The sequence below is a fragment of the Bos indicus genome, chromosome 6 (assembly GCF_029378745.1).
Source record: "Bos indicus isolate NIAB-ARS_2022 breed Sahiwal x Tharparkar chromosome 6, NIAB-ARS_B.indTharparkar_mat_pri_1.0, whole genome shotgun sequence".
NCBI classification, from domain to species: Eukaryota; Metazoa; Chordata; class Mammalia; order Artiodactyla; family Bovidae; genus Bos; species Bos indicus.
Window position 1 is genome coordinate 12,443,536 of NC_091765.1, and position 15,307 is coordinate 12,458,842.

At 39.1% G+C, this 15,307-nt stretch overlaps 1 protein-coding gene and 1 long non-coding RNA gene across 2 annotated transcripts in view; both read left to right on the plus strand.

Moving 5' to 3' along the window:
• ARSJ (arylsulfatase family member J) overlaps window positions 1–9,043 on the plus strand; it is an 86,704-nt gene extending 77,661 nt beyond the window's left edge. The window contains exon 2 of the mRNA XM_019962277.2: window positions 5,092–9,043. Within this exon, the coding sequence (XP_019817836.2) occupies window positions 5,092–6,490 (1,399 nt within the window). The 3' untranslated portion in view covers window positions 6,491–9,043. The remainder of the gene's footprint in view (window positions 1–5,091) is intronic.
• LOC139183582 (uncharacterized) overlaps window positions 1–15,307 on the plus strand; it is a 246,615-nt gene that overhangs the window by 79,131 nt on the left and 152,177 nt on the right. The window contains exon 2 of the long non-coding RNA XR_011567059.1: window positions 12,976–13,066. This is a non-coding gene — a long non-coding RNA (uncharacterized lncRNA). The remainder of the gene's footprint in view (window positions 1–12,975; window positions 13,067–15,307) is intronic.

Sequence of the window (15,307 nt, forward strand, 5' to 3'; positions counted from 1 at the left end):
TATTCTCCCATCTATAAAATGAGTGTAAACAATCCTACTTCTCACCCTTGTAACGAGGACTAAACACAAAATGCATGCGAAAGGTCTGTCGGTTATAAAACTTGAAAGACATATGTTAGTAACATGATTCAGAACTCTGGGATAACAATAGTAAAACCTATGACTTATTGAATGCACTCTCTTTATCAGATTCTGTGCTCTCTTTCAGGGCTACAGCAATCCAGTATATATTATTATCCCTCTTTTACAGATGAGGAAATGGAGAATCGGGGGGGTTAAGTACTGCTCAGAGTCACACGGCTAATAGGCAGTAGAACAAATTCAAACCCTAATTTCTCTGACTTCCAAAATAAAACATACCCTTAACCCCTATCTCTGATGCTGCATCAAACATCTCTTTGGTCCCAGAGTCTTGAACTCATTTAAGCAGGAGCTTCCCTGAAAGCTCTATTCTGTTAGGAACTGCTGACAAACCTTTATATTGTTGATTCTAAATTTTCCAATATGAAAACCATTCTATGCTGGAGAAGACAGAGACCACACAGTTGATTAATAGCTCTGTACTCTCTTCTGTGTCTGCCAACACTGTACCATCTTCTGAAAGCAGCAGACCTCTTTCCTACTCTTTCTGTGTGTGAACAGTTTCTGTATTTTACACTTTTCAAAAGCCTCAATTCTCTTTGCCCTTAGTACCATGTGCAAAAGTGCCCAGTTTTAATTAGAAAGACTTCAGTTGGTTAGCTGTTCAATGAATTAAATAGATACTCTGGCCAACTACATTTTCTACATAAGACAATTAGTAACCCATGTCCACAAATCCTTCCCCACAGTCTCACAACATACAGATTTCTCCTTTTTAAATATCCTCAGTGTTTATATTGATGGAGAAGGCAATGGCACCCGACTCCAGTACTCTTGCCTGGAAAATCCCATGGACGGAGGAGTCTGGTAGGCTGCAGTCCATGGGGTCGCTAGGAGTCTGACATGACTGAGGGACTTCACTTTCACTTCTCACTTTCATGCATTGGAGAAGGCAGTGGCAACCCACTCCAGTGTTCTTGCCTGGAGACTCCCAGGGACGGGGGAGCCTGGTGGGCTGCCGTCTATGGGGTCACACAGAGTCGGACACAACTGAAGTGACTTGGCAGCAATGTTTATATTGATAGGTGCTATCAATTTGTCATGTGCTTATACAGAAATTAGTGGCTTTAGAAGTTAATGGTTTAGATCTTGAACTGGATCAGAAACTCTCGAGCAATAATACTTTATGAATTTAGGACTAAATTATATTTATTAAAACCTTGTTTCTTTGGAGTTCATTACCGTATTCATCGTGAACTTCAACAGCTAAATGATAAGCAGAGTAGATGGGGCCCATATGAATACTGCCTGGACATTACTACAGCTTCTGTAAACCTTCAGCCTGTTACTGCACTTGACACTTTGAAAGAACTCACAGTTGCATTATATTATCATTTGAACATTTAAAGATAAACTAGTCAATCCAAGGCATATATAACATGTTGGACTTTATTCAATTGATTTTTTAAAGTTATTTTTTTTATCTCAGTATAACTCTTTGTAATTTGATTCCAGGAATATTTTGATTTTTACACTAACCCTTTTTGCAAACTTTGTTTTCTCAGAATGTCTATATTTCCTATTCAAAAATTGTTTTGAACTTATATAACAAAACTATAGAATTAATCATTTTTAAGATGGCATGAACTAGTGGGCATATCTTGACCCAATTGAAAATTCATACACTTATGTAATAATATGGAGAAGAAAATGGCAACCCATTCCAGTATTCTTGCCTGGAGAATCCCATGACGGAGGAGCCTGGGGGGCTACAGTCCACGGGGTCGCAAAGAGTCTGACATGACTGAGTGACTTCACTCACTCAATCGTGTTATAATAACCATTCTCGGGGGGGGGGGGCGGGGGATAAAAGCCCTTGGCAAATATCCTTGGGAAGAGAACAAGGCCAGAAATCAACATATATTTAATTTTAATGTATAGAAAGGTTACCTCTATTTCTTATACTAAATTGTAAGTGAATGTAATTTTCTTAAAAAGAGACAGTGGGAAACATATGAAAGGATTCATTTCCTACTGTTCTTAGAAAAATGTAATCTTTCCTTAGCGCTAGCTAAAACACTTTCTAAAATGGCTTTTCAACAACAACATATTGTGATTCAGAGATGTTCTGTTTCTCTCTACATAGATTTAACAGGTTTTGACAATCAAACAGGAGATTTTTATATAATTTTTATATGTATTTTTAGTACTTTCAAATCAGCTTGAAATAAATTATTCAGAAAAATGATTTAGGAGCTAATGTGAGGTCTTTCGGAGAAGGCAATGGCACCCCACTCCAGTACTTTTGCCTGGAAAATCCCAGGGACGGAGGAGCCTGGTGGGCTGCAGTCCAGGGGTCGCTAAGAGTCAGACACGACTGAGTGACTTCTTTCACTTTTCACTTTCATGCATTGAAGAAGGAAATGGCAACCCACTCCAGTGTTCTTGCCTGGAGAATCCCAGGGATGGGGGAGCCTGGTGGGTGGCCGTCTATGGGGTCACATAGAGTTGGACACGACTCAAACGACTTAGCAGCAGCAGCATCAGTGAGGTCTTTAGACCAAAAACAACAGTAACAGCAACAGCATATTACGAAACCAAACTTGAATCCCCTCACCTGGGTTCAGTAAAACCAATCTACTGATACTGGGTTGTGGTGAAGGAAAAAGTGTTTATTGCAGGGCCCCCAAGCAAGGAGTCCAGACAACTAATGCTCAAAAGACCCAAATTCCAAGATGAATATTCTTCTGATTGGTTGATGGTGATGTAATCAGGAATCAACATCTTCAACCTTCTGATTCCAACTGGTCTGGGTTCTTTGTGCTTGTGGTCAACATATAGTTAACTTCTTCCACCTGGTGGGGGATTTCAGAATCTACAAAATAGCTAAAAGATAAAGCTCAGAATATTATTTATGGCCACTGAGGAGAAACTAAAGTTCTTTGACTTTGTTTAATGGCTAAGTTATTATTTTTTTCATACTTGAATGTTCTCCTTTGTTTCTACATTTTCTCACTTCTTTGATTAAATATATTCTTTGGAATTTGGGGAAGGCCTAGAAGGCAATGGCACCCTACTCCAGTACTCTTGCCTGGAAAATCCCATGGATGGATGAGCCTGGTGGGCTGCAGTCCATGGGGTCGCTAGGAGTCGGACACGACTGAGCGACTTCACTTTCACTTTTCACTTTCATGCATTGGAGAAGGAAATGGCAACCCAGTCCAGTGTTCTTGCCTGGAGAATCCCAGGGACAGAGGAGCCTGGTGGGCTGCCGTCTATGGGGTCGCACAGAGTCGGACACGACTAAAGTGACTTAGTGAAGTGAGAAGGGTATAGTTTTCCTACAAATAAGAAGCAGGAGAGGACATGGGAGTGTGGGAGTGGTGGGGAGGGGGAGTGTGGTCTGTCCTGAGAAGGCCCCATAGGATCCTTGTTGTTGTTATTTTTGAGTCACAAAGTCGTGTCCGACAGCACATCAGGGCCTTTTCCAATGATTGGCCTCTTCACATCAGGTGGCAAAGTATTGGAGTTTCAGCTTCAGCATCAATCTTTCCAGTGATATTCAGGGTTGATTTCCTTTAGGATTGACTGGTCTGATCTCTTTGCTGTCCAAGGCAATCTCAAGAGTCTTCTTCTCCAGCACCACAGTTGGAAAGCATCAATTCTTCGGCTCTCAGCCTTCTTGATGATCCAACTCTCACATTCATACATGACTACTAGAAAAGCTCCTCCGTCCATGGGATTTTCCAGGCAAGAGTACTGGAGTGGGTTGCCATTGCCTTCTCCAAGAGAAAAACCATAGCTTTGACTATATGGACCTTTGTTGGAAAAGTGGTATCTCTTCTTTTTAATATGCTGTCTGGGTTTGTCATAGCTTTCCTTTCAAGGAGCAAGCATCTTTTAATTTCATGCTGCAGTCACTGTCCACAGTGATTTTGAGCCCAAGAAAATAAAGTCTGTAACTGTTTCCATTGCTTCCCCATCTATTAACCATGAAGTGATGGGACCAGATGCCATGATCTTAGTTTATTGAATGTTGTGTTTTAAGCCAAATTTTTCACTTTCTTCTTTCACCCTTATCAAAAGGTAGTGTCTCTTTGCCTTCTGCCATTAGAATAGTATTATTTGTATATCTGAGATGGTTGATATTTCTCTCTGCAATCTTGATTCCAGCTTGTAATTCATCCAGTCCGGCATTTTGCATGATGCACTCTGCACATAAGTTACATAAGCAGGGTGACAAGCCTTGTCATACTACTTTCCCAATTTTGAACCAGTCCGTTGTTCTATGTCCGTGTCTAATTGTTGCTTCTTGAGCTGCACACAGGTTTCTTAAGAGACCGGTAAGATGGTCTGGCATTCTCATCTCTTTAAGAATTTTCCAGTTCCTTCTGATGCACACAATCAAAGGCTTTAGTGTAGTCAATGAAGCAGATTTTTTTTTCTGGAATTCTCTCGCTTTTTCTATGATCCAAAGGATGTTGGCAATTTAATCTCCGGTTCCTCTGCCTTTTCTAAATCCACGTTGTACATCTAGAAGCTCTCCATTCATGTACTGCTGAAGCTTAGCTTGAAAAATTTTGAGCATTGTCTTACTAGCATGTGAAATGAGCACAACCGTATGGTAGGATCCACAGAATCCTGCTTGTTTACAAACACTTAAATTTATATTCTTTACTTGATCATGTTAGTTTGGTGCATCATATAATTAATTGAATAATTAAAGTTTATTCAAATTAATTCTGTTATAAGAATTTTAAAAAGACTTTGAAATAAGTAATGAAATTTTAGTTTCAAAAGTACTGATTTAAAGTGAAAATGTATTTCAGATGTTAAATGTGTAGCTAATTATGGCAGGACTTTTGGGTCAACAGGAGAAATACTGAATTGATCATATTTTATTTGGGGTAGCATTTATCTTCAAAGAAACATTATTTAATAGAAGAGTCATTGTTTTCTGTGGAATCTCTCTTTTATCCTGCACTGACACATTTTTTACTCTTTTGTTAGGTATCAGATACACACCGGACTTCAACATTCTATCATAAGACCTACCCAGCCCAACTGCTTACCTCTGGACAATGCAACCCTACCTCAGAAGCTGAAGGAGGTTGGATATTCAACACATATGGTTGGAAAATGGCACTTGGGTTTTTATAGAAAAGAATGTATGCCCACCAAGAGAGGATTTGATACCTTTTTTGGTTCCCTCTTGGGAAGTGGTGATTACTATACACACTACAAATGTGACAGTCCTGGAATGTGTGGCTACGACTTGTATGAAAATGACAATGCTGCCTGGGACTACGACAATGGCGTATACTCCACACAGATGTACACTCAGAGAGTACAGCAAATCTTAGCTTCCCATGACCCCAGAAAGCCTATATTTTTATACATTGCCTACCAAGCTGTGCACTCTCCACTGCAAGCCCCTGGAAGGTATTTTGAACACTATAGATCCATTGTCAACATTAACAGACGCAGGTATGCTGCCATGCTTTCCTGCTTAGACGAAGCAATTAATAATGTGACCCTGGCTCTAAAGATGTACGGTTTCTACAACAACAGCATTATCATATACTCTTCAGATAACGGAGGTCAGCCCACAGCAGGAGGAAGCAACTGGCCCCTGAGAGGTAGCAAAGGAACCTACTGGGAAGGGGGGATCCGGGCTATTGGCTTCGTGCACAGCCCGCTCCTGAAAAACAAGGGCACCGTGTGTAAGGAGCTCGTGCACATCACTGACTGGTACCCCACTCTGATTTCACTGGCTGAGGGGCAGATTGATGAGAACATTCAACTGGATGGCTATGATGTCTGGGAGACCATAAGCGAAGGCCTTCGTTCTCCCCGTGTAGACATTCTGCACAACATTGACCCCATTTATACCAAGGCGAAAAATGGCTCTTGGGCTGCAGGCTATGGGATCTGGAACACTGCCATTCAGTCTGCTATCAGGGTGAAACACTGGAAATTGCTCACAGGGAACCCAGGATATAGTGACTGGGTGCCCCCTCAGTCTTTCAGCAACCTGGGGCCAAACCGGTGGCACAATGAGCGAATTACCTTGTCAACGGGAAAAAGCGTGTGGCTGTTCAACATTACAGCCGACCCCTATGAGAGAGTAGACCTTTCCAACAGGTATCCCGGGATCGTAAAGCAGCTCCTCCGGAGGCTTTCCCAGTTCAACAAAACTGCAGTACCTGTCAGGTACCCCCCGAAAGACCCCAGAAGTAACCCTCGGCTCAATGGAGGAGTCTGGGGGCCATGGTATAAAGAGGAAAGCAAGAAACAGAAGCCAGGCAAAAAGAAGGCTGAGAAAAAGCAGAAGAAAAGTAAGACGAAAAAGAAACAGCAGAAAGAGCGCTCGTTTCCAAACTGCCATTCAGGGATTTCTCGTGGATAAGTACAAATTTTTTTCTTGTCTTCAGTTCAGTTCAGCTCGGTCACTCAGTCGTGTCCGACTCGTTGCGACCCCATGGACTGCAGCACGCCAGGCTTCCCTGTCCATCATCAACTCCCGGTGCCTACTCAAACTCATGTCCATCGAGTCTGTGATGCCATCCAGCCATCTCATCCTCTCTCATCCCCTTCTCCTTCTGCCTTCAATCTTGCCCATCATCAGGGTCTTTTCAAATGAGTCAGTTCTTTGCCTCAGGCCAAAGTATTGGAGTTTCAGCTTCAGCATCAGGCCTTCCAATGACTATTCAGGACTGATTTCCTTTAGGATGGACTGGTTGGATCTCCTTGTAGTCCAAGAGACTCTCAAGAGTCTTCTCCAACACCACAGTTCAAAAGCATCCATTCTTCAGCACTCAGCTTTCTTTATAGTCCCAACTCTCACATTCATCCATACATGACTACTGGAAAAACCATAGCTTTGACTAGACGGATCTTTGTTGGATCCATTGGATTTTTGTTGGATCTTTGTCGGATTTTTCCTCTCTGGTTAAATTTAAATCAGTGCCAGGTTTTTCACCAGTTTCTAGGTGAACCAGCAAATTTGACTCAATAGGATCCCTGCCATCAGCACCAGACAGTTTTCATATTGTGCTACTCCAGAGACTTCTGCCAGCTGGAAAACTTGTGCTCAAAGCTAAAGGTGCTACTCTTGGGAGCCACGCTTAAAGCAGAATGGAGATGTTTGTTTCTCTTGCTCCTTTATGAAAGGTGGTCTGTGATGAGTTCAACTGTTGTGCTTCCGTCAGTTGACCAAACACTATGTTTTAAATTATATCATTAACTTTAACCGGCAATTGATGGACATGCTAATTTAATGGAAGTTACAGGGTAACATGATTAAAAACCACCTTTGATAAGTCTAGTCAAAAGTTGTATCACCTCAAAGGCCTTGAAAAATGCTCTTTTCTTAGTGAATTTTTGTATTTCTATCACAGGACACTTGGGTCTTTTATGAATTCTATTTCATACATCATTTCCTTTCCTGTGAAAATAAGCTGTTTTTCTCACATGTGAACAGCTTGCACCTCACTTTAACATGCATGAGAGAATGGCAAATAAGAATGTTTCAGCACACTGCCAAAACGTGAATGTAACTATTTTCTAAACACTTTAATAGAATGATGTTTCAACACAAAGTACATAATTTATTTTTACAGAAGAAATATTATTTTGTTTTCATAAAAAGTTATACAAATGAATTTTAATTATTTTATTTTATTTTCTATGTACCATTATAAGAATTTTATTTCATATTGTCAAGATTATCAAGCACTGTAATACTACAAATTGTGTGTGAATTTGTAGAATATAAAATTAAAAAATTATAAACATCATTGTTCAACCATTATTGTGAATGTAAGAAGATGAATATATTCCTTACAAATGGCTTGGAAATTCAGTGTTTGTATAGAATTGAGAGACAGCTCTATTGTTTCTATCATAAACACTTTATTTATGTATCTTAATTATTAAAATGACATATTTTTTAGCACCAGAAAATTGTGTGGCTTTTCTGATTTAATGTCTCTATAGAATTACATTAGTCATTTTAACAAACAAAAGTCTTTACCAATAGGCAAATGAAAGTATGATATGCTAACAAACATAGTAACATAAAATGGATTTTGCAAATAGGCGGTGTTTACACCTGGTTATTGCATGGAGAAGAGTATTCTCTTGTTAATAAATACAATTTATAATGACCCTACTCTTACACCAAGTGACCATGGTGGGAAGATACAAAGAAGTGAAAATATGGCTCCTACCTAGAGTAGTTAAACATCTAGTTTGAAACTCACACATGCAGACATCATGAGGCGGCTTAAAGGAGCACGATGTGTAGTGAAGTTTATCATGAGTGATCAGTGAGGACAAGTTGGTGTGGTCCCTGTCAGCCCCGGAGTTGTCTTTAAGGTGCTTTCTCCTAATACTGCCTGTAAGTCTGAAAGTGTTTACACTTGAAAAATCTGGAGTTAGAACCATGATGTGTGATATTACAACTGTGATTAAAGAAATGTAAGCAAATTTTTTGTTTGTTTCTTGAGGTAACAATGGAATTTTACTCAGCCATAAAAAAAAAAAATGAAATAATGCCATTTGCAATAACATGGACAAACCTAGAGATTGTCATACTGAGTGAAGTGCATTAGACAGAGTCATATCACGTTGCTTGTATATGGAGTCTTAAAGCATGGTACAAATGAATTTATTGCAAAACAGAAATAGAGTCACAATGTAGGAAAAAACTTAGGGTTACCAATGGGGAAACAGCAAGGGGAGGGGTAAATTGGAAGACTGGGATTGACATATATACACTACTATGTATAAAACAGATAACCAGTGAGGACCTACTGTATAGCAGAGGGAACTCTACTCATACTTTGTGATGACCTATATGGGGAAAAAGATCTAAAAAAGAACAGATATATGTTTATGTATAATTGATTCACTTTGCTGTACAGCAGAAACTAACATAACTTTGTAAAACAATTGTACTCCAATAAAAATCAATTTTAAAAAAAGAAATGTATGAGGTGATATTGTTGTTGTTTTAATGTCACTTAAGTCATGTCTGACTCTTTGAGACTCCATAGACTGTAGCCCGCCAGGCTCCTCTGTCCATGGAATTTCCCAGGCAAGAATACTAGAGTTTCTTGCCATTCCTTCTCCATGGGATCTTCCCAACCCAGGGATCGAACCTATGCCTCTTGCGGCTCCTGCATTGGCAGGCAGATTCTTTACCACTGAGCTGCCTGGAAAGCCCCTGAGTTGGTATGGTCAGTTCAGTTCAGTCACTCAGTTGTGTTCAACTCTTTCCGACCCCATGGACTGCAGTATGCCAGGCTTCCCTCTCCATCACCAACTCCCGGAGTTCACTCAGACTCACGTCCATCGAGTCGGTGATGCCATCCAACCATCTCATCCTCTGTCGTCCCCTTCTTCTGGTCTCAATCTTTCCCAGCATCAGGGTCTTTTCAAATGAGTCAGTTCTTTGCATCAAGTGGCCAAAGTATCAGAGTTTCAGCTTCAGCATCAGTCCTTTCAATGAATGTTCAGGACTTATTTCCTTTAGGATGGACTGGTTGGATCTCCTTGCTGTCCAAGGGACTCTCAAGGGACTCTCAAGGTCTCTCAAGGTGGTATGGTAGCATACTATTAAATGTGTTTATATCAGAATTCAAAAGACAGCTTCTGCCAGTCTTTGGAAATATATAAAAGAATTGATAGACTTGCCAAAATTACTAAAATGGACAATAATACAACTTTTAAAATTTTTAATTTTTCATGAAAATATATATATTTCCATTTTATTATGTAGAATAAAGTACTATTTGAGTTTGTGCTTTGTCAACTGTATATTTAAATGAGTCTTAAAAATCAAAGGCATGCTGTCAGTGTTTTCCTTTCTTAGTGGCACATAAATTAATGAGTTGTCTTAAAATAGATGGTGTCTTATAACATCAAAAATAGAGTTATTATTACATTAAAAAAGAGTTCTGAGAAAAAACAAGTTTGGGAAATGTGAAGTTAAACAAGGTTAAAGGGGTCCATTTATGCAGACTTTCTTAAGTTTTTAAAATCCTAGCTTGCCTTGTAAACCTCTAACAGAAGGCAGTTTTTATATAATGTTTTCTAATTTACTTCATCATAAAACCCTTGTCTATAGCAACTGACATAGGACTAGACAAAGTGTGAAACAGACTTTGGAAATTTTTAGTGTAAGCATAGAATCTTCTAGAAGTCCCAAGCAAGACATAAAGGAGCAAAAGGCAAATTAGGATCATAAAAATTGCTCACATTTGAGCCCAGTGGCTATTATGTAATATGGTGGGATTTTAAATTCTCTATAAATGACCATAACTTTCGCAAGGAGAATAACCCACAGTTTTCTACCTGGAAATGATTTCAATGATGTTCACTCTTTTTTTTTAACTAATTTTTACTGGAATGTAGTTGCTTTAAGATGTTGTGGTAGTTTCTGCTGTCCAGCAAAGTGAATCATCCACACATAGACGTATATCCCCTCCCTTTGGGCTTCCTGTTGGTTCAGGTCGCCACAGTGCATTAAATAGAATTCCCTGTGCTATACAGGATGTTCTCATTAGTTTTCTGTTTTAACATAGTATCAACAGTGTTTGCGTGTCAGTCCCAGCCCCACAATTCCTCCTATTCTGCCCTTTCCCCCTTGGTATCCATATATTTGTTCTTCATCATCTCTACCATTTTTCTGGATTCCACAAGTTCACTGTTTTTAAGAGAGTACCCATCCCCCACACGTGACTCTGGGTAGGCTGTGATTTAGAAGTCTATGTCTTGCCCTTAAGGAACTAAAATCTAATATAGTAGTCATGTATAAGTAATGAACAGAAATGTTTCCAAAATGTTTCAGCAAATCACTAGGTGTTTCAGGATATCCAGGGAGAAAAATACTGTGCACTTGACTTCTACGCCATAAGCATTAAAACTATGATCATATGGGGCATTTATTTGCAGGTGTCATTTTCCTGAACTCTGATTCTTAGGTTGTACTTCTAGAGTTGCCTGTGGCTTTTCCAAGTGTAGATGGCACCTCTTTAAAACCTCTGATCCTTTTATTAGGATAACAAAGGAAATTCCTGGATTGAAATATAAGTATCCCCCTAGCTTTGTCAGAAAATAAATGGTGGATGTGGCTTATGTGTCTTGTATAGGAAAGGATCAAAATCATTTTATTCAAATAAAAATCAAAACTCTGTGGTACATTTCAATCACTGAAAGAATCTACACCAGGACTGTCAAGTCTTGTTTCATTTACATACTTTTCTTTCACTTTTCCCTTTTAAAAATCTTTAGAAGAGAAGCTGTCCCTTCGATAGTTGGATGAGTAGATAGTACATTTGATATTGTTGATATTTCTCTCTGCAATCTTGATTCCAGCTTGTCATTCATCCAGCCTGGCATTTTGCATGATGCACTCTGCACATAAGTTACATAAGCAGGGTGACAAGCCTTGTCATACTACTTTCCCAATTTTGAACCAGTCTGTTGTTCTATATCCATGTCTAATTTTTGCTTCTTGACCTGCATTTGATATTCCAAGGTACATCAGAATTTGATATTCCAAGGTACATCAGAATTTGATATTCCAAGGTACATCAGAATTTGGCATCAGAATTAGTTTCTTAAGCATTTTATTCCCAGGATTCTTGGGTATGTACATTGTGAATTTGTCAGTAGCCATCAGAATGTGTGTTATTGGCAGGAATAAACTGGCTTGCTAAAAGTAGCAAACAGAATTCTTTTGTCAGAAGTTAATAACTTCATTGATTCCTTTTAGTGCAATCACTTACTAAAATTCATTCACACAATAAGTTTTTATTAAATCCTACTGCCTGCTTGTTAGGCAATATTGGTGCTTGAGATTCATCAGTGAACAAAATAAGTAAAACTTCTTATTGCTTGTGCAGGTGACTGTCTAGCCCAGCAACACAGATAATAAATAATAAACATAAGTAATAAGTAAATTACATTCTACATAAAGTAGTGTGAAAAAGAGAGAGTAGATCAGGATAGGGGGAGGAATTATTTAACACCGGGTATATCCATCCATTTATTCAACACTTGGTAAGTGCCACATCTAATGATACACACTGGGATATGGTGACAAGCAACACAGGGAAGAGTCCCTGTCTTCAGGAAGTGTATGTCTATGCTCCTGGGAGACACAGCCGTCTCCCAGCAAGTGTATGTCTATGCTCCTGGGAGACACAGCCGTCAGTCAAATAAACAAACACCCTCCTCTCCACTCTCTTCCCCTACTTGCTCTTTCAGCATAGACTTATCACCCTTTAATATATTTCATACTTTACTCACATATTTTATTTCTTCTCTAGCTTCTTTAGAAAAGTAGTTTATCTCTAGTCTCCATCTGTATGGCCAGTATGTAAAACAATGCCTGGCTCCTGGTCAACATTCAATATAGATCTATTTTTTTTGAGTGAATTGATAAAATAATTACCAAAAAAAAACCACGTCAACTACATTTGCTTGGGTTTCCACTTCCATTGTTGGGTAGGAATTTCACTGTTGAAAAACAGAACTAGTCATCCCTAATACTCTAATACCATTCCTCACAATAATAGCAATGATATAAAATGCAAAAGTGTCTATCTAGCATTAGAGAAAACTAACTTAATAATGTATAGCTAAGGAACAGAATAGTACAGCAAAAACCAAGCAAAATCACAAAAAGTTGAGAGTATATTTTATCTTTATTATCTAACAGGGCAGAACATAATTATTGTAATACTACTTTGAAAATAACAGAATACAGTAGTTTAAATGAGAGTTTTCAGAAAGGAGAAGTAGAGATTTAAATTATGAATAATTTTTGTAGCAAGTCATAAAAGAGAAAATATAAATGGCGAATAAACCTTTGTTTCTTCATAGAATTATGAAGCAAAATGGACTATATCTCACATCCTTGGGTATCTTAAGAAACTCTCCAGTTTGGCAGAGGAAGAATTGTGCTTCTTTAAAGGTAAGTTTTTCTTACGTATTTTATTGGTTGTAGCATTTCTGTGGAGTCCATTGATTAGACTGACAATATGAAACACATGACAGCCAGTGTTGTCGTTGGGAATCAGGCAAACTTGAACACATATACTTACCTTTCCATTTTATATCTATGATTAGAAATTTCCTTCCCCTCTCAAACTTTCTACAATCCTATACTATTCTTTTTCAATTGGGTTATGCAACTTTGAATAAAATCAATCTTAACAAATGAAAAGGTGTAAGAAAATAACAAATGCTTATTAAAAATATCTATCTATTCACTCTTTGCAGAAATCCTTTAGCTGTTAATCCTTTAGCTTTCTCCACTTATTAGTGGAGAAAGTGAAAGTGTTAGTTGCTCAGTGGTTTCCGACTCTGCAGCCCCGTGAACCGTACACACCAGGCTCCTCTACCCATGGAATTCTCCAAGCAAGAATACTGGAGTGGGTTGCCATTCCTTTTTCCAGGGGATCTTCCTGACCCAAGGATTGAACCCCGGTCTCCCACACTGCAGGGTAGATTCTTTACCATCTGAGCCACCAAGGAAGCCTATAGTATCTTATCTAATGAACCAAATAGAAATAAAATTTAGAATAAACGTCCAAAAACAATTTTCAACATGACATATTAATTTCTCTGGAAATAATACTTTAAGAATTAAAGTCTATTCAGCCTTAAGAGATGTGAATGACTGGGGAGTAATTTCAATTGAAATCTAAATTCTAAACAACTGTGGGAAAGAATGTTTTTATAACCAAGGTTAAAAAAGTAAAGCAAAACTTGGATTTTACTTAATTATCTGAAACTATATTCTTATGTCACCACCACCAGAACTTCCAGAGGCTCCTTTTCAGCAAAAATAATGGCAAAACTCATTAGTCATAGACTCATTTTGTCTCTAATATGTGTCCCACTAATATCCCTCTATTTTAAGGTTTTCCTGATTGGAATAATCAATCCCCTCTAGCACCTAGAAGGTAGGGAATTATCGCATATAACACCCACATTATCTACTACTCATTCAGACTTAACAGCAACAAAATGTAGCCGTTCAGACCAGGTCGTTCCAAAACATGCCTCATATTGGAATGTTAGTTATTTTGACTTAAAGTCACTTTAAAAGCAGCAGATCAAGCAGGACACTTTGGTCTTCCTTTTTTCTTCTGGAAAGGAGACAAAAATCGCAGGTGAAAGTAATCTTCTCTGTATCAGGAGGAAAGAAGACATTCTTATCACCAGAGATGGGAAGTTAAAGCTGAGAGAAATCGGTACCAATGAGCTTGTTAAACCAATCCTCATCTTCCTCGTCACATTTCCACAAATCACTGTGCTAGCCCAAACCCCTTTGCCTTGTCACGTCTTCACAGTTTACTATCCTTTGTCCATCCCAAGCCATAAGCTCTAATTGCTTCTTTGGGTCTTCATTTTCCTGGGAAGGTGCCCATGTACATGTAAAAATAAAATATAGTCTTTCTATTAAATTTGTTTTTCTCTTCTTCAATTTTTGTTCAGAGCTGTAAGAGTTAACTTAGCATTTCAAAGGTCACACGAAGCTATCATCTCCCTGCAGGGAGGAGTTTGAAGTGACTGTGTAGGTGGGGAGGATAAGTGGAGAGGTTCTCCCCTCCTTTTTTCCTTGGACTCTATGCTTACGCACTTCCCAGCACCTGGACTGTCGCTGGACTGTTTCTTCCTGTCCTTTCACATAGAACCATGGCTCCACATGTTACATTCATGGTACTTTTATTATCCATCTCGGAGTCCCACACCCTTTCCTGCCCTAGAACTAGGCACATAGATGCCTGTGTCCAAAAGATTGTTATTTGAATCCGTCCCATCCTGAAGTTTCCTGGCATAAAGGGATGCGTGTGTAGAGCTACCAGCCAGTTGATTAGTCGCTACGTCATGCCTGACTGTTTGCAACCCCATGGATTGTAGCTTGCCAGGCTCCTCCATCCATGGGATTTTTCAGGCAAGAATACTGGAGTGGCCTGCCATCTCCAGAGGATCTTCCTGACTCAGGGATCAACCCTGCATCTCCTGTATTAGCAGGTGGATTCTTTACCACTGAGCCACCTGGGAAGCTCTCCCTTGCCCGAAAGAGAGAGAGTAAAACCCAACAGCACCATTTAGACTGTTTGTCTCAATCCTACCTCCCAGTCCTTGGGGAGCAAATGTCTTTCAGTCCTTTCAACCTGTCGGCTACTGGTTTCTGTGACCTTCT